Consider the following 23,748-nt stretch of genomic DNA (forward strand, 5'->3'; position numbering starts at 1 on the left):
GGCTGAAGCGTTGCCGCCTTCGTCTGAGGCGCTGCACCCCTGGGGAGGAAAGCGGCGGATTTGTGATAGAGCCCTTGACTTACATAATCACGTAGCGCGGTATAATTACTGCGCGGTCTTCTGTTCGCACGGAACCATAATCACTTGGTTGTATTTAATCGCTGAGTAGTGCTGATGTGGTTTCGTTACTTCAGGAATTAACGTGATGATTCCTTTGTTTAGATCAGGCTAGGTTCTCTGGGATCTGTGGAAATGACTAGCACCACAAAGGGAGTCTGTTGCTCGGTCTGCAAACAACTTTGTTGTAATTACTGCTGAGTATTTGTATAGTCATTTCATTCTGTCAAATTCCTTATATAACAACTCCCATTCTGTTAATCTTTGTGGAATGCTTTCATTAAGATCAAAACTGTTTATCAGGTGGTCACTTTGCAATATGCACTTTTCCCTTCCAAGTATAACTTTTATTATGTTTTCTGTAGGTGGATTGGAATTCTTGCTCTTTACACAGTTCATAAGGGGCAGTTTAACTGTCCTGGGGGAGGATTACTGCACAGCTACTTGCTTGTCCTCCTCATTCTCCTGGCTTCTATAATATGTGCATTATCTGCTCTTGTATACGTCAGTATGCAAGGTAAATAGTTAATAATGTTTTATATTTATCTAGTACGATTGTAATATATATGTTCTTTTAATCTGCAGCTGACATTAAAAAAAATGCAAAAAAATTCAAGTGCTTTAGTGGTAGTCAAACTTGAGAAACTGTCAGCATTAATATATTTGCTTTAATGGTATTACCTCTGTTAGTCAGAAATCTGAAATAAGAAATGGACACAATAGCTTAGTGCAGCTAACGGTGATTTTTCATTGTCATGAGAGCGTCTTGAAAACTTCCTCTACATTCACCATTAATACATGACCTCGAATGGAACACCGCTCTGACAGGAATTTAGGGGAATTTATCCAAAATCAGTTTCTCATCTGAAGTATCATGTTAGCTTTGCCTTGCATAGGCAGATTTAGTCATATCTTGTGGAAGTTCATGAGCTGCAGTGGGTTGCTTGGGGGAAAAACACACATAGGAACATGATGCATATAAATGTCATAGTAAAACTAACACAATAAGTACTGTTAAATAGAACAGGACTTACAGCTTGAAGTGGATGGCTAAACAGAAGTAAGGACCCCGATGCAACTTCTAGTCGTTTGTAGAAATGCTTCATTTGGGGTTAGAAAATGTTAGGAAAGCTTTTTTCCTGGTGAGGCACCTTATTATCAAAGTGACACTAGGAAGATTAATTTGAAATCTGTGTGTGGTCTCTGGAGCAATAGATGAGACCCCACAATTTCTAATATATTGGTTCTCTCAACACACTGTAAATAAAAGAGTATTTAAATTATGGAAGTGGAAAGAAGCATAAAGAGTGCATGAAGAGAAAGTATGACGTAGCAGAGATGTGGATGATAATCCGGGCCTTGAACCTGACCACTGGTTTTCCTACAGTTTCCAGAGGAGGGAAAGGAAGATTAGCCAAGTTACGCTATTTATATTTATATCAAAGTTGAGGAGGTGAGAGATGTAACTGTAAGTAGCAGAGATAAAAGAGCCTTGTTTGGTATAAAAGCATAGTTACAAGGCCATTATAACTGAGAAATGAAAGAATTCTGAGGCTGAATTTCCAAGAAAATTAATGGTGAGATGTCTTGAACCGTGGTTACAATGTGTGGGTTTCGGAGCAATGGTTCTTGCACCACCCCTTGCACTGCACTGACGTGGGCGTTTGTGATGCCAGTGGTGAACCTGACTGGAGAACTCATACACTGGGTTGTGGTGCTGGGAGGGGGAAGAAGTTGTTTTCAGGAACCACAAGTTCCATCTGATTGTGTCTGTGTAAGCAACCATGCTGCTGCAGTACAGGCTACAACCCGGGAATGGGAGTAAGTGACCACTGGATCAAGGGCTTTTTGCACAGCTTTGTCACTGGATGTGAACCACAGCTTTACAATTAGTTTCCAAAGTTGTTTTTGTTCTGCAGCGTTTTAAGCCTTTACAAATTATCCTGCCTACACATGAACACGCACACCCCACCACCTCATTACCCTGCGATCAACAAACTGGTTTAAGGAGCTGAGCTGGCCAAAAATTACTCCCTTTTTTATTGCCTAAGAATGCTAAAAGGAAGAGGTTATTAGTAAGGTAACGATACAGAAAATAGTCTAAGAAGTATTTGTCGTGGTAATGGTCCTACTTTTGTTCTCCTAAATAAAAATGTGAATGAATTTATTATTTAGTGACTGAGTAAACAGAACTTCATTGTGGCCCAGCAAAGTAGCATCTAAAAATGAAATATTCAGGCAACTAAAAGCTAAACAGAGTAATAGTAGAAGCAGGCACCAAAAGTCGTGAGGAACTATAGGTGAGCCAAGGCTCCAGTATGCCGCTTTGGCTTGTGCTGGGCACAGCACTACTGCCTCAAGTTCATGGCAGAACTGCCTCTGACTAGAGAGTGATTTTGGTATTAGTAGAGTAGATTCTAAGAATCATAGCTATAAATCCATTGTTGTTTTTCTTTTCTCAGCTTCAGTGATAGCTTTCCATTAGTATGAAAATAGTTTATGTTTTCAATTAAGCTTCTTACTTTCTGTAAAGCTCAGAAAGTTCATATATCCGGGTAGGATTTTATGTATTTAAGATGCATTCATAAACAGTTCTTGTTTTAAATTCTCCCTGTAATTTCAGGAACAATTTCTAATCCAGGTCCAAGAAAATCACTTCCCAAGCTACTTTATACTCGCCTACTTCTCTATTTGCCTGAATTCATCTGGGCTGTTGTAGGAGCTGTATGGGTGTCAGACAGCAGTGTGCAGTGCGAGAAGACTGTGATAAATGTCATCATTGGGACACTTATTGCAAGGTAAAGGTGCTTCCCCCCAAATCTAAGCTTGATAGCGTATGTAAAATGGAAAATACTGCTTACATGTGTTTTGTATGTGTTTATTGAAGGCTTTTCCAGCAGTTGGAGACTTTGATATTTCTTATAAATTTTTGTGGTTTCTCATAGAAGGGTTTTCATTGTGAAGGGAGAAGAATTTTTAAATCTAGACAGCTAGAATGAGTTGGTATCCTTCCCTAAACAAGCTTGAGCTACTTGTCTTGAGAGAGCATGTGCTAGAGTGAAGGAAAGGAGGTGGAGATCAGAAAGGGTAAGAGGCATAGATGGGAATGTAGACAACTGGGTAAATATGAAGAGGGTCGTAACTAGATCACTTAACCCGTAGTGAAAAGTGGAGCCTTCACACCTCCTCTGGGTTTCTATTTCCAAAGCACAGGGCTGTGATTTTGAGTTTGGTGCCCTATCTGAAATGAGCTGACTTGTTCTTGTGCCTAGTGGATTGAAAGCCTGGTAACGCACCGTTAAGACAGTAACAGGTGGTGTTCATACAGTATTTCATATCTAACTCTGTTTTCTGTCTGTCAAGATCTATAGTTGTGTTTTCCTGCATACTTGTAAGAATTATCTGGTTTCACGGTCTTTTCATCCCACTTCCTTCTGTTTTTCAGCTGGGTTATCATCATCTTTACCATCATTGGAGTTGTAATCGTCTTTGATCCACTTGGGGGGAAGAAGACATTTTACCTCACGGATAGTGTAAATCGGAACCTGGAAAGCAGTCAGTCAGGGCAGTTGCTATATAATGTGAAAAACACTGCCACCAGAGTCTGGGAAAAAAGAATCAGGTTACTGTGCTGTTGTATTGTGCAAGATGATGACCATCGAGTGGCTTTTACAAGTATCGCAGAGCTCTTCCGCACCTACTTTTCAGTAAGATGGAAAGCTTTTTTTATGTTCTGTTTTGACTAATTCTGAATTTGCAGACATTGCAACACACATGTACCTTTGTTCAGCCAGAGGTCCCTGCTACCCTGTGCCTTGAAATCGGGTTTTGAATATGCCAATTTCAAAATTAAAGGTGATTCTCATACAAGGTATACAACACTGATTTTTCCCTCCCTTTAACAAAGGTTTCTCTCCCCTTCACAAGCATGAAGGGCTGTGAGAAAACAGTATTCTTCCTCCCTAGGTGAGTATCTAATCAGGAGAACAAGGGTGAGTTTCTTTTCCTCAATATGTGAAGATCGAGGCATTTTTCCTACTGACGATGAGTAAGGAGTCATACCCATAGCAAAGAATCGGACTACTTTCTGGCTATTAAAGAAATGAGCCCCACAATATGTTAAGGCAGTCTTCCCATTCCAAGCCACTTCTGGGCACGTACCAGACTGGAGTGTGCACATGCAGGAAGTCGCTTTTTGGAAACAGAGAGCGTCTGCCAAATCGGAGTCTGCATAATGTTGATTTAGCTCAAATTTATGTCACCTACTGCTTGGGCAGCCATAGTTCAATGTTGACTTTGAAATCTGTTCATGATTTCAAGACTAGTAGTTCTTGTTTATTAAGCGGCACTTGGGCATGCTGATTTATAGCTCCAGCCAACTCAGTGGTTTATAGGGTAAAGGGTATAAGTCATATGGAGAGATGACTGCCCCAGATAGTTGAATAAAAACCCTTCAGCCTTCTCCTATGTACAATCCTTAGTTGTTCTCAGTATAGAGGACTTTTCACATAGAGCTTTTCACATAGTGGTATAGAACAGTGATCAATAATTTCTGGATCGTTATTTGCTATATGGCTGAGCTGGTCCTCTGTCGGGTATTTTGTTAAGTGATGAAATTCATGTGTAGCATTGTCATCGGTCTTACTGAAGAAAAACATTCAATACGTACAAAAGGCGTGGGAGGTTAGTTGCTGCTGTGACCTGTTTCTCCAATGCACATTGTCTCTGAGTGAAATGCATTTATATAAACTGAAAAAATAGAATTCTGTGTGCATTTTCGTATGAGGTAGTTTTGCTATGTTGAGGTGTGGGATGGTTTTAAGCGTTCTTTTATTTCTTTGTACAGGACACTGATTTGGTGCCAAGTGACATAGCAGCTGGTTTGACTCTGCTCCATCAAGAGCAAGACAAAATGGAAAGTTGCCCAAAAGAGCCTGAAGAAGTCCTGTGTCATTCTCCATCATCTCCTGGGGTAAGACAGGGCTGTTGCAGCGTCGGGTGCAATTACTCTAGGAGGTGGTGCCAGATCAAATTGAAATGCAGTTCTTTGTGCAAGGGTTTTTTGTTTGTTTGGGTTTTTTTGACAAAATTAAACACTACTATAAAAACTCACAACAATTTAAATTATTAATAAATGTAGTGAAAACATTTGGTGAGTTGCAGTCAAAACATTTGTCTGCTTTTGCATAAGTAGAACTTATATATGAATGGGGAATTAAGTGCAAAAAGGAATCATTTAGGACATTTGATCATTGTTGAAGAGCTGAGAGAGAAAGGGAACAGAGAGAAAATTAATATTTAGTACTATTTGCATAGAACTGAAAAGCTAGTCTTTTAGTATTGTGGTCTGTTTAAATGATGTCTGCTGCAAATATCCAGACAAGGTAAGAAGCAAAAATAGCGTCTTTTAAATGCTTGCAGATGATAGGTTACAGTTTGTTAATTGATTTTTGCTAGTCTTCTGTGGTAAAATGCCTTTGTAAATTATTTTACTTTCTGTGTTTCATAGAAGTATATAATTCTACTTCAACCAATGCATTTCTATCAACTTCCTTTTGAATCCAGCCAGTATGATGGGGTCATGCTTTAAAAGTCCTTGCCAGAGAGATCTGCTACAGACGCTTTAGCCATTCCTTTGACATCCCTAAGTAACATACTTGGCGTGAATGTTGTTTTCAGTATTGAGCTTATCAGTGTATAAGTATTGGAAGAAACTAATTTAATGAGAGCTTTTCAAGATTCTTGAGCTATGTAGCTATGTAAATAAACACAGGCTTTTTCCTGGAATATGAGTAGCTACTTTTAGTTCCTCTGAGACCTTGAGGTTTTCCTTTTGGATAGTGCGTATTTCATCATGCCTTGATTTTCACTAGTCTGTGTTCAGGTTTTATTCTGGGGCCGCCTAACACGCCTTTCTCTCTCTCTCTCCTTCCTTTTCTTTCCCTGTGTTCTTTCAGACAGATGATTTGGATATCGAAGTGGAGAATGCTGCTCACTATATGCTGTTTGCTGCAGCTGCTTATGGCTGGCCCTACTACATATACACCAACCCATTTACTGCACTTTGTAAGCTCAATAGTGACTGGTAGGTTCAATCAAGAGCTTAAAAACACATAGCTTCCTTCTATTTAACTAGCGTTAGCAGAAATAAAATCGTTTCAATAGCAGTATTTTTGTTGCATTAAATTACATCACTCTTGGGAATACATGAGCTTGATTGGTAGAGTTATCCTTCACAAATTCAAACATCAAAATAGGAACAAAATTCCAATATCTTTCCACCCTCAGAAACAGAACAGCTTTTGTTTCTTAAGCAAAGTTTGTGATTGAGATAAATAAAATTCAGTTAGCAAAATGATAAAGAAAGAACTGGCATTAAACCAAACATTTTTTTAAATGAGGCTTTTTAGAGCTACCTTTTGGGCACATATGTATGTATAGAAATAAAAGTGTATCAACAGTTTTCCCTGTCTTAAAGGAATTAGCAAAAGTTACCTGTCCCTCCAGCCTCCATTTTATTGCCTTTGCCCCCTTTACTCAAAGAAGTGTTTACAGTCAGTATTGAAGTATACATAATGCTGTGTAGGATTACTGTAGATTTAAGTGACCATTGACGTTTGTGACTGTAACCATGATTTTCTTAATTAGTAATGTGAAATTATTTAACCTACTGAAATATAAATGACTTGCATTACGCGATTATTTTTTTCTTGTGGAGAAAACATGAGATAAGCCTGCTGTACAGAATTTTTTCTGAATTTCCTTTTTGCTTGTTTGTATTTTCTGTCACTGGCCTGTAATCTTAAGAATTCTTTTCTTATTCCATTGTTTCCTCTGTTGATAGTCCTGTAGCAATGGTGTATTTGCCAGTCCTTGAACTGAAAATGTATGGCATGCTGCTCAGGCAAAACCAGGTTTATGGGCAGAGGTAACATCTTGGTACTATTGGAAAAAAAATTATTTAGAAAAAAAAAGAGCATTTGATTCCTGGCAGAAATCCTTCTGCAAATGTAACTGAGTTTGATTCCTTGAAAGGAAACCTAAAAAATTTGAACATGAAAGTTTTTCTCTTCTGTGTTTGTTAGTTGCGGAAATAGACCAACAGATTCTGATATAACTGGCAGTGATCGTCATAACTTTCACTTTGGATCCATCCTAAAAATAACAGGACTGCAATACAGAGACTTCATTCATATCAGTTTTCATAACAAGGTAAACAATCTGGACAGGCATTCAGCAAAAAAACTTAGTGATTAATTCAGTGATAGCAAGCGGTGAAGTTTCTACTTTGCTTTCAGCATTTATAATGTGCAAGATGCAAAGCCAAATGAAAACAGGCCCTGAAACATTCAGTTCTGATTTTTTTCCTAATCTAAAGGAATAGCCACAAAACCATTGACATAAATCTCAGTATTGCAAAAAAGGCACTTGATAAGAAAATAATTCAGCTTCTTTCCATAATACAATACAGAGCTCAATAAGAGAGCTTTCAGAAGGTGAGAACAAATGCTTACTCTTATAAGTGGGTGTCTTTACTAATTACATTTTTCCCCTCCAGATCTATGAGATTCCATTTTTTGTTGCTTTGGATCACAAAAAAGAAGCTATTGTGGTTGCAGTGAGAGGAACCTTGTCTTTTGAGGTATCATCCATCTGATATAAATAGTTAGCTTTATAGAAATGGGTGAACTTGTAGTATCTAGAGGAAATTATGTTACGCTGGCGCGTATAAAAACAACTCACTCAGAGGTATGAGTCTTCCAGGCTTACATTGTAAGCCCTTCTGTCCTTGGATGGGTGATATTCCCTGCACCACTGGAAGAGAGTGGGGCAGGGCGGGCAGTGGTAATTCCTTTTCACTGTGAGGGGAGGTGCATTCGTAATGTGTGTGTTTGCAGCTTGGAAATAATTGCTAAAATCAGAATTGTGGTTGCTCTATATATTTGCTGGGGTGGTGGTTTATGGCGGGTTGTGTTGTGTTGCTTACACACTTGGAAGTCAGCTTGTTGATGTCTCTATGACAATGTTGATTAGCAGGGCGTGACCCATAAGCCATGAAGCCCTGCAGAGACCTCTGACAAAAGCTGTCTTGTTTACAGGACATTCTCACTGATCTGTCAGCAGATTGTGAAGACTTGACACTGGAGGATGTTCTAGAGAATGGCTTTGTGCATAAGGTGTGTGCAGTCTGTAGTTGTTTATAAATCATCTCAACAGTAAGAAAACTATAAACACCTGGGATCCTTTAGTTAAACAGAAGAGTATTCTCCTTGTGAGATGGATTGCACAAATTATTTCCATGACTTGGTTGTTGCATCAAATACTGCCTCTGGAACTGCAAGGTAGAATTTGTAATCCTCTTGTCAGACTTTGTCCTTATTAAATATTCCAAAAACTTTAACCATTACGTAAAGACCACTTGGTTATAATTAGACCTCTGTCAGGAGCATGTTAAAAAGAAGACCAGCTTTTCAAAAAAAAAGTTGTTCTGTGATGGTGGTGTGTTTAAAGTATACATGTATCACACTTCAGATGAGACATACCCTTCTCTTCTAACTTTAAATGCTGTCTTGTAGGGAATAACTCAAGCTGCAAATTACATCTATCGAAAGCTAATAAATGATGGAATTTTAAACCAGGCTTTCACAATTGCTCCAGTAAGTTACCTTCCAAATAATTTGGTTTGCCAGAAAAATTACACAGAACTTTTTCTGTGTCCGTCTATGTTTCAGTCTTCTCTTTCTGTCTATAGGAATATAAACTTGTGATAGTTGGTCACAGTTTGGGTGGCGGAACAGCTTCTATATTGGCAATCATGCTCAGGAACTCTTTCCCAACATTAAGATGTTATGCCTTTTCTCCTCCAGGAGGACTTTTAAGGTAAATATGAGACTTCTGTTATTTGATTCTGTGTGTAAGATGTAAAAATCTTCAAGATAGTTGACAAATACGGTAGGTGATAACTCTGGGCTTGATTGTGTTAAGAGTTTGTTCATACATTCTCCACTAGAATTAGATTTGCTCCATCTGGAGTTACATTTGAGTTCTTGGGGGAATATTACAGAATGAAATATATCTAGTGAATTCTGTCAGATAGTATAATTAAAGTTTAAAATAACTGTTTCGGAAATAAAATGCTGACTTGTCTAGTCTAGCTTGGCCTGTTTGACATCTACACATACCCTTATAATCAGCATTGAAATTACTCTGTCATCTATAGCAAGTAGGTCTGAAAGTCTGCTGAAGAACTGACTGCAAATGCTGCTGCTGTTGCCACATATTTGTATTTTTATTGAATGATAATGATCATCATAAAACTAAAGTGTGCCTATCTCTTTAGTGTATCTAAAGGGTGTCTTTTTTTTTTTCTTAAGCAAATCACTTGCAGATTACACTAAGCACTTCATTGTGTCAGTCATTGTTGGAAAGGACCTTGTTGCAAGGTGAGATGGAAATATTTTTCAATTGTTCTTTCAGGGAGGAAAGGAGGCTTTTCTTTACTTTCTTCTATGTGTGTTTAAACAGGTTAAGTATGCCCAACATGGAGGATTTAAAGAGGAGAATAGTGAGAATTGTGGCAAACTGCAACAGACCCAAGGTAACTAAATGCAGTTCCTGGTTAAAAGTCAGTGGAATTGTTAGCTGAGTTAAGTCCCAGCTTTAATGAAGTGACAATCGGTGTGTTTATTTTATCTTAATGATGAGAGTTACAATTGTGTTTTGGAACAAAAGCATTTGTTTTTAATTCAGCCATACTTGTGTTAGTCTCTTATCCTATAAAGCTGTCTTGTTGGAAATTAAGATTCAACAGGACATTGAAGATATCCGTGCACAACATCCAAGACCTGAAATGATCTGTTTGCTAGTTTTGCTGATAAAGCAAAGTATTAAAAAATGAAAATTAAAAGAAAGGAAAAAAAAAACAAAACCCAAAACAAACTAGCTAAAATGATGAAAAATCAGTAAGATTACTTACTTTAATAACCATTCAGTATTAGTAAGTAAACAAATTAGTGGGTTTATTTAATTTTTACCTTCAGAATTCATTTGGAAAGCAAATATTTCTCTGTTACGGTGTTAATTGTTTACCTCTTCTCTTTACTGTTAGTGAGAAACAGTTTTGAAAGTGCTGGAACAGCATGGTGTCAGGCAAGATGATACTGGAGGTATAGAGGAGTGGCTTAAAGATTCAAAACTGCCATTTCTGACTATCTAAAGTTAAATCTGCTGTACCCACAAGATTTCCATGTAATCCCAGGACCAGGAGTCATACAGAGGGCCTGGGTGACATTGTAAATACAGAAAAAGATGATGGACAGTTAGAAGGTGCAAGAAAATTTAAATCTGCAGAGCAGAATCCACACAGAATAATTCAATTGGTAAAGACTGTAATGTTTTCCATAGTGTTACTAATGGCTTGGGTTAGATATTGATGAAATAGATACTACTGTGGGGAAGATTCGGTAAGGAGATTTTATCAAACAAAAAGTTTGGGGAGCATGTGCATACAGTCATTTTTAATCTTTTAATTGTAGTTTCAGATGATGTGCATGCAAGCACACAACTAGAATAAGTTGCTTGAAGAGATGCCGAACCTCAATTCAACTGTTTTTTTTTTCTGAATTCAGTACCAGATTTTGCTGCGTGGGTGTTGGTATGAAGTGTTTGGAGGAGATCCAGATAACTTCCCAACTGAGCTGGATGGTAGAAGCCAAGATGCCCTCACCCAGCCACTTCTGGCTGAGGAGAGTTTAATGGTTCATCGGTCACCTTCATACAATGCCCTTGAGGATGAATCGCACTTAAATTCACCGCCTCAGTATCCTCACCTGTATCTTCCTGGAAAGATTATCCACATTGTAGAAGAATCCAGCTCTAGGAGGTAAGTAGAATAATATCTTGCTTTCCTAACATCTACTTAAAGCTGCTTCTCACTTTCAAAGTACGTTTCCAGCTCTGCTGCTCATCTGCATCTCCGATACCCATCTTTGGTTATTACGCATTAGCTAGCCTCTCAGTTTTTATTCTGTGCCTCCCTGCTTCTTTCTGTTTCACTTAAAGCCCTGGAAACTGTTTCTTTTTACGCACATATATTGCATGTGCGCAGGTGATGGTTTTAAACAGTAAGACTGTTAAGTTCAGCTTGGGCATGCTGCGGTTCCTACCTGAGACTGCAGATCTTGCAGTCTTATGTCCTGGTGGTGGTGAAGTGGTAACAAAATACCTAGTTATTGAGTACTCACATGAATATTGGTGATGAGAAAGAGATAAAATATTGCCCATAATATCGGCCTGGCCAGACTGGAGAGGTCCAGTTGCCCCAGTAACCAGCGTGCCCATGCAGCCTCTAGTTTCCTGTCCTTTGCTGGTTTTTTGTGGACGCAAGAAAGTGAGACAAAGACAACAGAAAAGCTGAAACTGCTGGAAGGGTGAGGATTGTGGGTTTGTTGGGGCGATGTTGTGTTTAGGGTTTTTTTTTTTTTTGTTTGTGTTTTGTTGATGTTGGTTTTTTTAGACAAAACAACGTGAAACAGCCCACAGGCTAGACAGTACTTGCTATCCTCCCTTGTTTCATTCTGAAACAGAAATAAGAGCAGCTGTAACTTGCACAAGACCATCTTACAGAAGAAAAAAAATCCTGTACTTTACAGAAGAGGATAGAAAAGGGCTAGAGAAGAAATCCACTGTTTTTCCTCCTGTTCAGTAGATTAGTATTTTATTTAAGCTTCAGATCTTTAACGTTTAACGATTTTAATACTGGTTTTACGGGTTAGATACTTTAACACCTCTGACGTGGAAGGTTTTCTCAATGGCTGCTCTTCCACTTTACTTTATTGAGTTTATTTCTTTCCCTTATGTCACAGCACAGCAGTTAATTATGGGTTTTTTTCTTAATTGGACTAGCATCATGTGCTCTTCTGTAAAATAAAATCCTAAATACATCGAATGTGCAGCATTAAATCTAGTGTCTAGTCTCCTACTGATACCACTGTGACCTACTCCCTGAATTTGACATTAACTGTGTGAAGGGGCAGTGCTTAACCCCTCATCCCCCTTTGCTCAGACTGCATTCCGTGTTTCTTTGAGCAGGATTATTTGATAGCTTCTTTCACTGTTAAGGCGCAATATAATTTGGCGTAGTTCTGCCTTCAGGGACGTTGAATGGCAGCGTTTCCAGCTGTGTGCTGAAGGTCAGAACCGTAGCTCTTTGGGGGCCCACCTTCCTGCTGTGAGGAGGGTCCAGTTCCTCCCTGAGCAAGGTCAGGAGTCTCCTGGTTTGGCACTGAGCACCACTTCTGACAGTCTGAGCCCTTGCCTTGTATTGGTGGTGTGTGGTGTGTTTGTGTTTTGTTTTTTTTTTTTTAGGTTGTGCTCTTCAGATATTAAATATACGGCAAGATGGTCAAACGAAACAGTCTTCAGCAGCATTTTAATTAGTCCCAAGATGATAACAGACCACATGCCAGATGTTGTGCTCAAAGCTCTGAACAGTTTGTCTCAGGAACATGGATCTTGTATTTCTTGTCAAACACGAGAATGTAACACCAATGTAGTATAACCACAGCTTGAAGGCGAGGTGTGTGGGTTTTTATTGCAGGTTTCAAGTATTCAGGACACATTCATTCCACTTTCATATGTAAGTGGTTTTCAGTACTTTTCTCACATTGCATAAAATAAACAAGGGTCCTAATGCCCTTGCCTCTGCAGTGACCACGAGTAATATTTTGCTGGTGAAAGCACAGATTCTGCGCTTATGCAGAAGGTTGAGCTTTTACAAAAAATGGAACAGCATGACAAGGTCTAGCTCAGCCTGTGTACGCTGGCGCATGAGAGCTGAGGCATCAACTGAATACTTGACAAAAGCGAGCGCGTACGTGAGGACAGCTTGGCCTACGCGTTAGAGCAGAGCCCTGTCAGACCTTAAAAAAAAACCCACAATCCAGTTCTGCTTCAAACTCACTTCATGCTGTTGTCTTAGCGCCCCGTGACTGCCCTTTGCAGAGCCTGGAGGGTGATGTATGACAGGAGTGCTATGGCAGCACCCCGGGGGCTGGAGGTGGGTACGTGCACAAGTCTGCGGTGGGCGGCAGCGTGCGGGCAGGCCGCCCCATGGGTCTTTAATTGGGCAGTTCTGATTGCACTATTTTTCTTACAGATTGTGGTAGTATCCCAAGGCAGGGGGCGTGTTGTGGTTAAATGCTGCTTGGATATACATGTGCAATATTCTTTAATCTACCTGTCTTTTGTATGTGTTGGTCTTTACGACTACTTTTATTGATTTTAAACTAAACTAATGCTATAACTACTTAACAAGATGGAAAAAAAGAAAATATTGTTCATGCCCTGGCATCGTTATCATCACTAGCTCTGACTACCAAGAACACCAATCTAGTTCTGCCAAAAATGCATAACCAGTTTTACTGATTTTAAAGACGTGGATTCCTTGTTTCTAGTGTGGAACTATTTTAATTTTTTTTTTTTTTTTAAGACTCGGCAGCATTTCTTATTTAAAAAAAAATCGATAGAAATACATAAAAGTAAGATGATGTGGTTGAAAATAACTGTATGGATGTTCTTGCTGTGATACTTAATATGGAGACAAAATAAAATGCACTCTAAAAACCTCTCTTACTACATTCAGGAATGCTGGGTGTGACAAAAGTGACTAGCTTATAGCTGTTGAAACAGCTAGATGCCATGCAGCAAGGTAAGCCAACACCACTAGTGAGGGCCTAGCACGTGCTAGTGGTGCTGCTTTCAGGGTACCACAGCATCACCCACAACCTCCCCCGGAGTAAGACTAGCCACTGGGGCTAGGGCAGGGCAGCAAGCTGTATGCTACTACCCTGGGGGCAGGGGAGCTAACAAGCATACAGCATAGCTATATATTTAAAAGGCTAAAATCTGAGGCATTTAAGCACAAACTATTTTACAAACTGTTGAAGTACCAGCTTTAGAGGAAAAGCACTTTTGTTTGCATGCAATAGAGGAAAACAGGCATTTTTTCCCTAGTTGTCAGCAGCTTTAACATGTTGCATAAGCAGCAGTGGGAGCTAGTAACAACTCAAATGACAAGGCACTTTGCCATGTACCATATTTAATTCCGGTTCTTAACATTAGGGCGCCACTGAAAGAGCCCGCGGTAGCACACGCATCCCTGAGGAGACAAGTACGCCATGCTGCTGTTGGCTTCGGAGGAAGAACACTTATTCATAGTGGTACAAGGATGAGAACACTTGCTCAGAAACTCAAACATTACCACACACGTGATTCAAGGATTTATTAAGTCATACATGCAAAACATACTGCTAATTGCATTAGCAAAAGATCAATGTAAAAACTTCACAATTTTGCAACTTTTATTTTTAAATTTTGCTTTAGTGGTTGAAAGGGTGTAGTTCAACATTGTATTCCTGCCAGTTTAGGATGTACAGAACATTAGCACTAATTTACAGAACCTCACAGACCCAAGTTACCATTACTCAATCTATGCTGCACATGTACATGTAGTGACATAAAGAACACTTGTCTGCATTAGTAATGTTACAGTGGTGGGGATATCTGGCAAATAGTGATATTTGAGAAGGTTCATAGTTTATAGAGGTTTAAAATATAAAAATTACTAAAATGTGTAAAGCTGCTTCACATGATTTTTACACCTAGTTAATAGACTAAAAGCTCCTCAGAAAGCATATAACTTACTGGGTCAGAAATAACGAAAATAAGGAGGATATGCTTGAACATTCTACCCTGGGGGGGAGGAAAAAAAAGCAAATTTCTATCAGCAGAAAGGTTTTTAAAATACAAGTTATATTGCTCAGTAAGAAGAAATTCTACAAGAAAAGCATTTACTACACAAGAGTTGTGGGAATGACTGGTTCAGAACTGTACCTCAATGAATGCCCTGCTTGAAATTCAAAGGAATTTACCTCTGAACACCAACCCCTCGTCCACTACTGCACCTCTGGGAAAACTGGGAAAATGGTCGCTGATTTTAACCTGCACTAAAAGTCAATTCAGTTTCAACTACCCTGGCAGTGTAGCGTGAGTCATCTGTACAGTGTCAAAATACTGTCTGGCACTATCACTTGATCCAACCCAATATTTCATTTATCCATCACAATAAATGCTGTCAAAAGGACTAGATACACTTTAGTAAGAATAGTTAGTTATTTATTTTTTAAATCACAGCAGCAAGAACTAGATTGCAACCGAGCCCTTACCAATGATAAAGCATTTTACACTGTGACTCAGGGGTGTCAGTCATTGTCAAAGATTTAGGTTCGATATACAACGCTATGCAATGACTGTGGGTTGAGAAAAACATGTAATAATAAAACACATTAGAGTGCAGTGTTCTGCTAATTATACGGTACTGTTACTTACCGTGAAAAACTAGAAAGTGTTTTTGCATTTCCTAACAGAAATTAGAGTCATCTTCAAGAATAATCTTTAAAAAACAGTTTAGTGCTTAGTGTTCATAGCACAACGATGCAACTTAGTTCAGCAGATAGTTTGGCAACACTTAATTGAGCAAGAATAGGATTTTAAAAATAAGGCTTTACATAGGTTTGTCTTTTCAGGAGTTTGCTTTTAGAAGAATGCAAGGTAGCTTTCATACTTTAAACAAATGAAACCGTGAAATCGTTGATTGATTCAAGAATTTATGGAAGAGAACTAATTTATAACAGAAGAACTTGGCATTGAGTGTGAATGCTCCATTGTTCTGAGCAAAGCACAGGGTTTGGAGTGGGCTGGGGAGGGTGATGTTTACAGCAGCAGACATTTTCTCTTCCTCTTCTTTACAGGAGGGGGGCACAGAACTGCTCGGATAGCTTCATCAAACACTGTCTTGAGGCCTCGCTGCGTAAGTGCTGAGCATTCTAGGTATTTCACTGCACCTGTGGAAAGCAAAGAGGCAATTACAAAGCAGTTTTCCACAATTACAGCAGCACTGCTAGCTAACTCCACAGAAGCCAGGTATTTATTTTAATTAAGGTACAACATCTTCCACAAACAAAGTTTAGATCAAGTTAACAATAACCCGTTGCCATCATACCAATCTCTTTTGCCATGGCAAGGCCCTGTGGGTAGGTGATAGGAGTCAGCTTCTTCTCCTTCAGTTTTTCAATAGTGTCCTTATCATCCCGGAGATCGAGTTTGGTACCCACTAAAATGATGGGGGTGTTGGGGCAATGGTGCCGCACCTCAGGATACCACTGCAAAAAAAACAGCGTGGGTTGTGTGTGTGGGCAGATTTCCACAAAGGCTCTCGAACGTTACGACCAAAAGGCTCACAGTCCTTCATGAGTCAGTTAAAGGGTAAAGGGGAGAACGCAAGACCCCATTAAGCAGTATTAAAAGAGCACACAATTGCAAAACATTTTTAATGAAGCCAACAGGTATTTCTATATACTTTAAAAATTTACCCTGTTAAGAGCTGTGTTTTTTCCACACACCAGAAAAACCCTGATCTGCACTTCCCCCACCCATGGAGACCACCTCTCATTTGTGAGGTCTCCACAATGCCATACAGCTGAGTTGCCCAAGGACATGAAAGACTGCAACAGCAGCAGAGCATGTGCCAGAATGCTGGCTGATTCAAGAAACAACTGGTATCAACCTAATTTTTACATTCATTTGTTTTTTAATATTTTTCTTTAAATTGCATTAATTTAAATTCTGATCTTAGCACCTTCTTGGCTCAAAACTCTTGAACTACTGTTACCCTATCAATGCATCAAGGAACAATTCATACTTGGAGTGTTTCACATGCCCTGAAGTCCCATGACTTAGGAGTTAGGCAAATGGATTTCTGCCCTTTCAAACTACATTTCACATTGCCTGCCAAAAAAAAAAAAAGCCTAATATTTTCCAGGCGCTGCTGTAAAGTGAACACTACATTGAACCCTGAGAAATAAAATGAGACCAGCCCTGTACTTACCTTAGCACGGACATTTTCAAAGGAAGCAGGACTCACAAGAGAAAAGCAGATTAAGAAGACATCCTACAAAAGAAGTTGATAGAAGTCAGCCCAGCAGAGCAACGACTATAAAATCTCATCACCATGAAGAGGCCAATATCACCAGCATCTATATCACACTCATCGATATCACACTTGCAAAAGGCAAGGTCGACAATACAGTTGCACACAACAATCAGAGGTAGCTTTCCCAGTGGGAAATCCATTCCCAGGCAGCTACACCAACAACAAATAGATCATAATCAAGTTTATAATCATCTATTGCAGTAGCCAGCAACTAAAACACTAATACCATCGCATTGCAAGCTTTTCGCCCCCCTAAATGTCATTTCTTCTCCCTCACTGACATTCAGGAGGAAAAAAAAAAAAAAAAAAAAACCACAAAAGAGACACACTGCAGATCCTTGACGAACACAGGAAGCCATGAAGAGTTGTTAGACTGGCTTCTGAAATGGGGCTGGATGCTCTTTGCAGATCTCTTAAGTGATTTAAACCTTGAAAGATGTGACTCATCAGCATAGGATGTTGCAAAGTGTTAACCATTGGCACCGATTTTTTTAAATACAAATATACTATTATATACTACTCTAAAGTAGTCTTAAATTGCAAAGGCAAAGTATACAGTATTGAATAAGAAAAAAAATCATACAATAATTTCTACAGTTATTACTTCCATGCCCAAGTCAGAAGAATCTTGCAGAACTGTCACTTCTACTGAATGTCAGTATAAAAAGACTTCAGAATTTCTCTATAACCAAATTAGGATTGAGAAAAAAAACCTTGAAAGCTCCCTCCTTTCCTTTCTAAATATGAGAAAGCAGAGAGAAAAGTGGGTGTTTTAAGGGATCTTGCATAACTCACTTTTCAATTGAAGGCAAAACCAAAGATTGTAAGTAAGAGCAGGTAAAAACATTTTAGAGCAAATGCTTACACTAACTGCCTTACAGTATACACTTCAAAAAACCCAACAAGCTTCACACATGACACACTGTAGTCTACAAGCACTCAGAATAACCACAAAATTAATTTTTGCTGTCTAAACAGATGAAGACTCTAATCTTGCTGTACGACCCAAAACTCAGTAAGGATCTCTCAAACAAGCCCAACGTTCCCCAACCTACCTCTGCATCCGTACTTATCCCAGTATCAAACGTGTTAAAGAATCAGGCGTTTCAGAGTGTTAGTTGATTGTGCTGCATTTCAAGGCATTTTGTTAGGTCAGCATCTGACATCTGCACTGCTAAGCACTTGCAACCCAGTTGTTCATGCATCACCCCAACAAGTTTCCGTAGCAGCGTCCCAGAAGAAGAAAGAAACAACATCAAATAACGTGATACTATGGCCACTACTTCTGTTTTCCAATTCTGCAGGTTTGTGGCGACTGAAGTTCTGCACATTACGCAGACTCTCTCTCCTTTACTAGCTCCAGAGATCAAAAAATTCACTGTAACCATGAGGAATTATTTGAAGATTTCAGGAGTCTTACACACTACCAATCTTAATAAGTAGGAGGAAAAGCTATTTATTTGCAAGAAAAGGTTTAGTCTTAGCAACTCGTATAAAGAGATTTGGTAACAGAGTTCTCAGATCTAGCAATTCGATAGTTCCAAGAAAACTAGTTGCTTAAAAAATAGGGGCCAATTTATCACTATCGTAAGCAAGACAAGATGACAGAACTTGGAACTGAAGTTTATTTAAAGTTTTACATACGGCAATAGGTTGATCTGTCAGACTGGAAGATATATTCTTACCATTGGTTCCTCCAACCTAATAACAGTAGGAGATAAAGTTACTCCTAAAATGGATTTAAGGGAAAACGTTCTTAGTCAGCGATTTGTGCTCACAAATACTCACAACATGGTTTTATCTTCTTAAGAGAGATGCTGCCCTACAATTCAGCACAACCAACTACCTGCATCCAGAACAGACCACCAGACTTCCCCATAAACCTGTAAATGTCTGTCTGCATTGTCAGAAGTAACTTGAAAGAGCAAACCTCTCATGAAAAGCATCCTCCTAACTTAATTTTCTTTTTGGTTTGATCTCCTGAGGAAACAAAGTTAACCACCTTTTCTGTCCCAACTTCTTCCTTCCCCAAATATTTTGCAATACTGGTAGATTTCAAATACATTTGGGAGAAGGTATTAAATTCCTGTATATTTTAAGGAAAAAAATAAAAATATGAATAAGGGAAAAAGATACAAATTAATGCCTCCGCTATGGCAAAGTTCTTACTGTGAAGTTAATAGCTACTGAACTGCTGGGTGGCTTATCAAGATACACATATTGGCCAAGTAATCAGCAATACCTGCTTTCACCTTGCCCAGAACATAGTTCAGGTGCACATACAGGGAAACAGAGGGCCACAAGAACATGTGAGGGGTGAGTTTTAAATAGCACAGTGAAGGAAGGGGGAGGCTGAATGCAGATCCTAAAAAAAGTCAGGCTTCATCAGCTCCACTGTTCTCTTCCTCTGTGCTTTTTATTAGTTTCATGGGGTTTTTTGTCCTTTAAGTGATGATGAATCTTACGTATTGCACAAGTCTAAAATCTGAAGACTGCTTCATAAGAAGTTCAAGACTTACCACCCTGTTCCATTTTCTGCTGTAAAAAACAATCTGAATAACTGAAAGTACTTCAAACCTTTACTTAACAGTTATACATACCTGTACAGAATAGATTTTTTTTTTACCAAAAGTATGCTTAGATTGACATGGAATTCTTTTGCAGGCTATCAGAAAGCCACAGTTATTTTAGCAGGCTGAAGACACGCACATGCATTCTGTCCCTTTGTCACAGGGGAGGAACAATATTCTCCCTTAAAACTCTGCTTTCTCACACTATTGAGTGATCTTTCAACATACCCTTTTCTACCCTGAGATACTTTTTTGAAAATATTTTTACAATGTTAAACAAAGCTTAAGTTCTCCTAAGTATCCTATAAATATCTAAATATTAGTGAAAAACAGCTTTCCATGGTTTCTCTTCCTAGAAAAATACTTCTAGGAAATGCAGATATTTCTGGCATTTCTACTAGAGTTGCCTACAACTGGCAAGTTCATATCCATCTTGGGTACCAAAACTGATGGGAAAGCCTAACTGTAAGAGTTAGTGAGCAGTGAATTAAGGAAAATTGTGAATTAAGACAGTTTACTTAAAAAAGCACCAGAGTTCATTAAGTAAGATTCACATTACTCAAGAGAGCAGTTATGCTGTAGAATAACTGGAACAATTTTGCATTTTACATTATTAGCATTGAATATAGATATCTGACAGTTAACAACAGCAGTAATCAATGCCAAAAAAACCCCTGCAAATTATCACCTTTTTTACTTATAGCACAGCTCCACCAGATAGAAGTAACTGCTCTAAAGAGACTAGAAAGCCAGTCTCTACAAAGATTAACTGTAGCTGAAGTCGCACTGGAAAGAAAAGAGCAGATTACTTCAGCATTTTCCTCATACAAGAAAAGATACAGCACGCAGACAGGACTTAACCAGTTGCAAGCATGGAAGACAGAAGCACATCTGTATTGATGTTATAGCACAAACTACAATAAGTAATAAAATAGCCATGGGCTTAAGTGTATTAGAAAGCTCTGACCCACCCTCTGTCAATACCAGTAGTATCTTCATTCAGTACTGCCTCTTTCACGTTTAGAACATATTCACAGAGACTAAACAATACCAAGTGCTTAGCAGTGACAGTGTCAGGTTGCAGCCAAACATCATGCCTAAAACCAAAAACAAACCCTGCTTTTGGCAGGCATGCTAACCTTAAAATCAGTGGACTAGCTGATGGGACTATTCACCAAAGGTTTTTTGGTTTGGGTTTTTTTTTTGGGGGTGGGGGTTGTTTTGTTTTTTCTTGTTTTAAATCATTCTAGCTGATTCTCAGGCTGCAACTACACAAAAGCCAACATGTATCAGTGCACGCAAATACACAAGCATGCAAATTTTAACCTTTGTACAACCGTACACACATCAAAGATTGTAACATTACAGCTACAGCACATAGGATGAAGGAAGGTAGCTTGCAACAAGTCACTGTTACTAATAAATACAACTCCAGATGTGACAATGTTGGCCATACGTTCAAAAAGACAAAAACCTTTGTTAGACAAAGCCACACAGATTCTTTCCTAGTTTCACACTGTAGTTCTTACTGTTTGCGGATAGGAGAGTGGACGTAGTCTGTCATAGTCCTCTTGACCAGCTGTATCCCACAAACCCAGATTGACCGGTTTTCCATCAACCATTACATTAGCGGAATAGTTATCAAAACTAAAAAAAAGTAAAGAAAGAGTTAGGTGCATTAGCTTGCAGTAAAATAGGGCACCGAGGGACTTTTTCCTACAGAGTCCTAATTGGGCACACTACAATAGGAAACATTTTTGTTGCATCCTTCTGCTTCCTAGAAACAGTAAAGTTGTTCTTAAATACTGAGCCTGGTATTCGGTAATGGAAGGCACAACAGACTTTGTCCAGTCTGAACAGAAGTCATCTTTTTCACTGCTCTTCCAAAGTAAGTGTTAATCTCAGTAAGTACAGGAAAGCAGGTGATGCACTTAGCAAGCACTTTCCAGTCTTAGCGGGACATTCAGCAAGTTAATCTGTCTCATTTTGTAAGATTTAGAATAGACGATACATGAGCAACAGCCAAGGAATCCTTAATGACAACAGTAGGTAAGAAAAAAAAAAAACTTATTAATCCTGCCAATCAAAAACCCCTCAGTATCAAAGTTAAGAACCAGGGGCCAGTAGAGGCATGATTTTTATCTCATCACTACTGTAGGTGCAAAGGTTTTAATGACTTGTTAAGGCTAAACTAAGTTCACTGGGAACAGAAGCATACTGTAATGCAAAAATCTAAATTTAACACCAAAAAAAGGAAACAGGAGTAATCAAGACAGCAAGGTCTTGGAAGGGTAACTAAATGCATCTGTAAATCACATTAGAATGTATTTTGTTATCTGAAAAACTCATCAATATTTACTGAGAGCAAGATAGCCAGATAAATATAGACACATCCAAAAAGGGCAAAGAAGCTGCTCGTGTACAAAATGCCCCCCCACCCCCCACCCTCAAAAAGAGAACTACACTAATACTGATACTGAAAAATCCTTACATGCAAGAAAATGGGAAGCACCAAAATAAATGAATCCCCACAATCACGCCTGAGGAGCTATAGAGCTGTGGCTGGCTTAGCACAGGATTGGCAGTAGCACAAAAAGTGGAAAGAACAAAAAAAAAAAAAAACAAAACCCACACACACCAAAACAAAACCCAACAACTCTAGTCATGTAAGCCAACTATTTCTGACTATGATACGACGTTTTACAAGCTGTTCAGCCTTGGGACTGCTTATTATGAATGATATTAAATAGAAATAACACATTATTTTAAAAGAGAACAGCATCTGATAAAATGTTAGCAAATGTTACTCCCTAATAAGCTAGGCCTAGTGAGCAGAGAGAGGCAAAACTGATGGAGCATGAACAAGCACTGGTATGACTGTGCTAAGCAGCAAAAGCCCAAAGTGCTTCTCCTTACGCACACCTAGATACTCAGTTAAACATTTAAGATGAAACTGAGCGGTGCTTGCAGCCAATTCAAACAATTCAAATAAGGAATCTGGAATGGCAGTAAGCGCAGAGAAGTTGACATAAATGATGTTTTAGGATTTTATAAGTACTTACACAGTGGGTATATATTCTCCAGGAAATGCATTGGTTGTGTAACTGATGAGTAGGCATGTTTTACCTACAGCACTGTAAAGAGAGAGTTCACATGTAAAAAACATTCACCTTGAATAATGAGAAATAATATTCCTTTTAGGGAAGAAGACTGATTACATCCAGTCATCTAAGGAACAACTGAGTGTCAGCAGTTGCTATTGTGCAGGAAAACAGCTAACAGACTGTAGCCTTAAGATTACTGGCAATGAAAACACACCTAATATAAACATCCATTTTGTGAAGTGGTAAATTACCAAATTTTGTTAATCTTTAGACAAAAAAACCCACAAGTATTAATAAGACTGCTAACATCTGCTAGTCACCTGACTGAATACTCATCAAGACTGCCTTACTCTAACTCCCTGAAATTAAAAAAAACCCTGAAAAGTATTTCCAGATACCCTTTACACAATTCCAAAACACTTATCTTTTCCAGAAAATGGTACTTTCACACAAGTAAAGCTTGAAAAATCTTGAAAAGTATAATTTCTCAACACATCGTTACTTTTGAGTATTTGAGGAACAAATACAAATTATAATCCTCACAATATTTATTGCTATTGCAAAATTACTTCCCGCGTGCATTCATCAACTATTTAAACATTTCATAAACTGATTTATAGATAAATTACACTCCAATATTGGAGAACTTGGAACATTGAACCTTTCCCCACAGATCTAATTCTGTACAGCCTCAAACAGGGGCAGGACAAGGTTCTGTTCCAGATTTCCTTCAAAACTCTGGCAGCCAGCTCCTTCCCTCTCCACCCCACATCTTATCTGGAGTCAAACATTAGATTAACAACACCATTGAATTTCTGTTACAGTTTCAATTAAAGGGTTGGAAAACTTTAAATTGGACCGTATTTCTTTTTTAAAATAGAGTCTGCAAAGAGTGTTTCTGACACTG

The 23,748-nt window shown here is 38.7% G+C and overlaps 2 protein-coding genes across 2 annotated transcripts; one reads left to right on the forward strand and one right to left on the reverse strand.

The window, feature by feature from the left end:
- Window positions 1–482: 482 nt before the first annotated feature.
- DAGLB (diacylglycerol lipase, beta) lies at window positions 483–12,949 on the forward strand (the record flags this gene model as incomplete). The annotated part of the gene is made up of 14 exons (XM_009581288.1): window positions 483–634; window positions 2,741–2,915; window positions 3,563–3,824; window positions 4,964–5,089; window positions 6,075–6,202; window positions 7,203–7,329; window positions 7,676–7,759; window positions 8,217–8,294; window positions 8,694–8,774; window positions 8,870–8,997; window positions 9,492–9,560; window positions 9,643–9,715; window positions 10,746–10,999; window positions 12,484–12,949. Coding segments are annotated over 14 exons (1,930 nt in total), but the record flags the coding sequence as incomplete, so codon positions are not given.
- Window positions 12,950–15,567: 2,618 nt separating this feature from the next.
- RAC1 (ras-related C3 botulinum toxin substrate 1 (rho family, small GTP binding protein Rac1)) lies at window positions 15,568–22,903 on the reverse strand. Its single transcript, XM_009581289.1, has 5 exons — window positions 22,800–22,903; window positions 21,267–21,384; window positions 17,063–17,125; window positions 16,178–16,337; window positions 15,568–16,019 (listed from the first exon to the last, which is right to left on the reverse strand). Exons 1-5 carry the CDS (start codon window positions 22,901–22,903, stop codon window positions 15,889–15,891), a joined length of 576 nt encoding a protein of 191 aa, XP_009579584.1. The 3' UTR covers window positions 15,568–15,888.
- Between the last annotated feature and the right edge of the window lie 845 nt (window positions 22,904–23,748).

Source organism: Fulmarus glacialis, unplaced genomic scaffold, assembly GCF_000690835.1.
Source record: "Fulmarus glacialis isolate BGI_N327 unplaced genomic scaffold, ASM69083v1 scaffold36817, whole genome shotgun sequence".
Classification (NCBI taxonomy): domain Eukaryota; kingdom Metazoa; phylum Chordata; class Aves; order Procellariiformes; family Procellariidae; genus Fulmarus; species Fulmarus glacialis.

What these genes read in the sequence shown, in the direction of transcription:
- RAC1 (XM_009581289.1), bottom strand. Translation starts at nt 22,903, where the DNA reads ATGTTTTTTACATGTGAACTCTCTCTTTACAGTGCTGTAGGTAAAACA. An exon ending in GGAGAATATATACCCACTGT is followed by an intron (nt 21,385 to 22,799) that starts GTAAGTACTTAT and finishes ACTTTTTTTTAG; the next exon opens with TTTTGATAACTATTCCGCTA. An exon ending in TGCCATGGCAAAAGAGATTG is followed by an intron (nt 16,020 to 16,177) that starts GTATGATGGCAA and finishes TGCTTTCCACAG; the next exon opens with GTGCAGTGAAATACCTAGAA.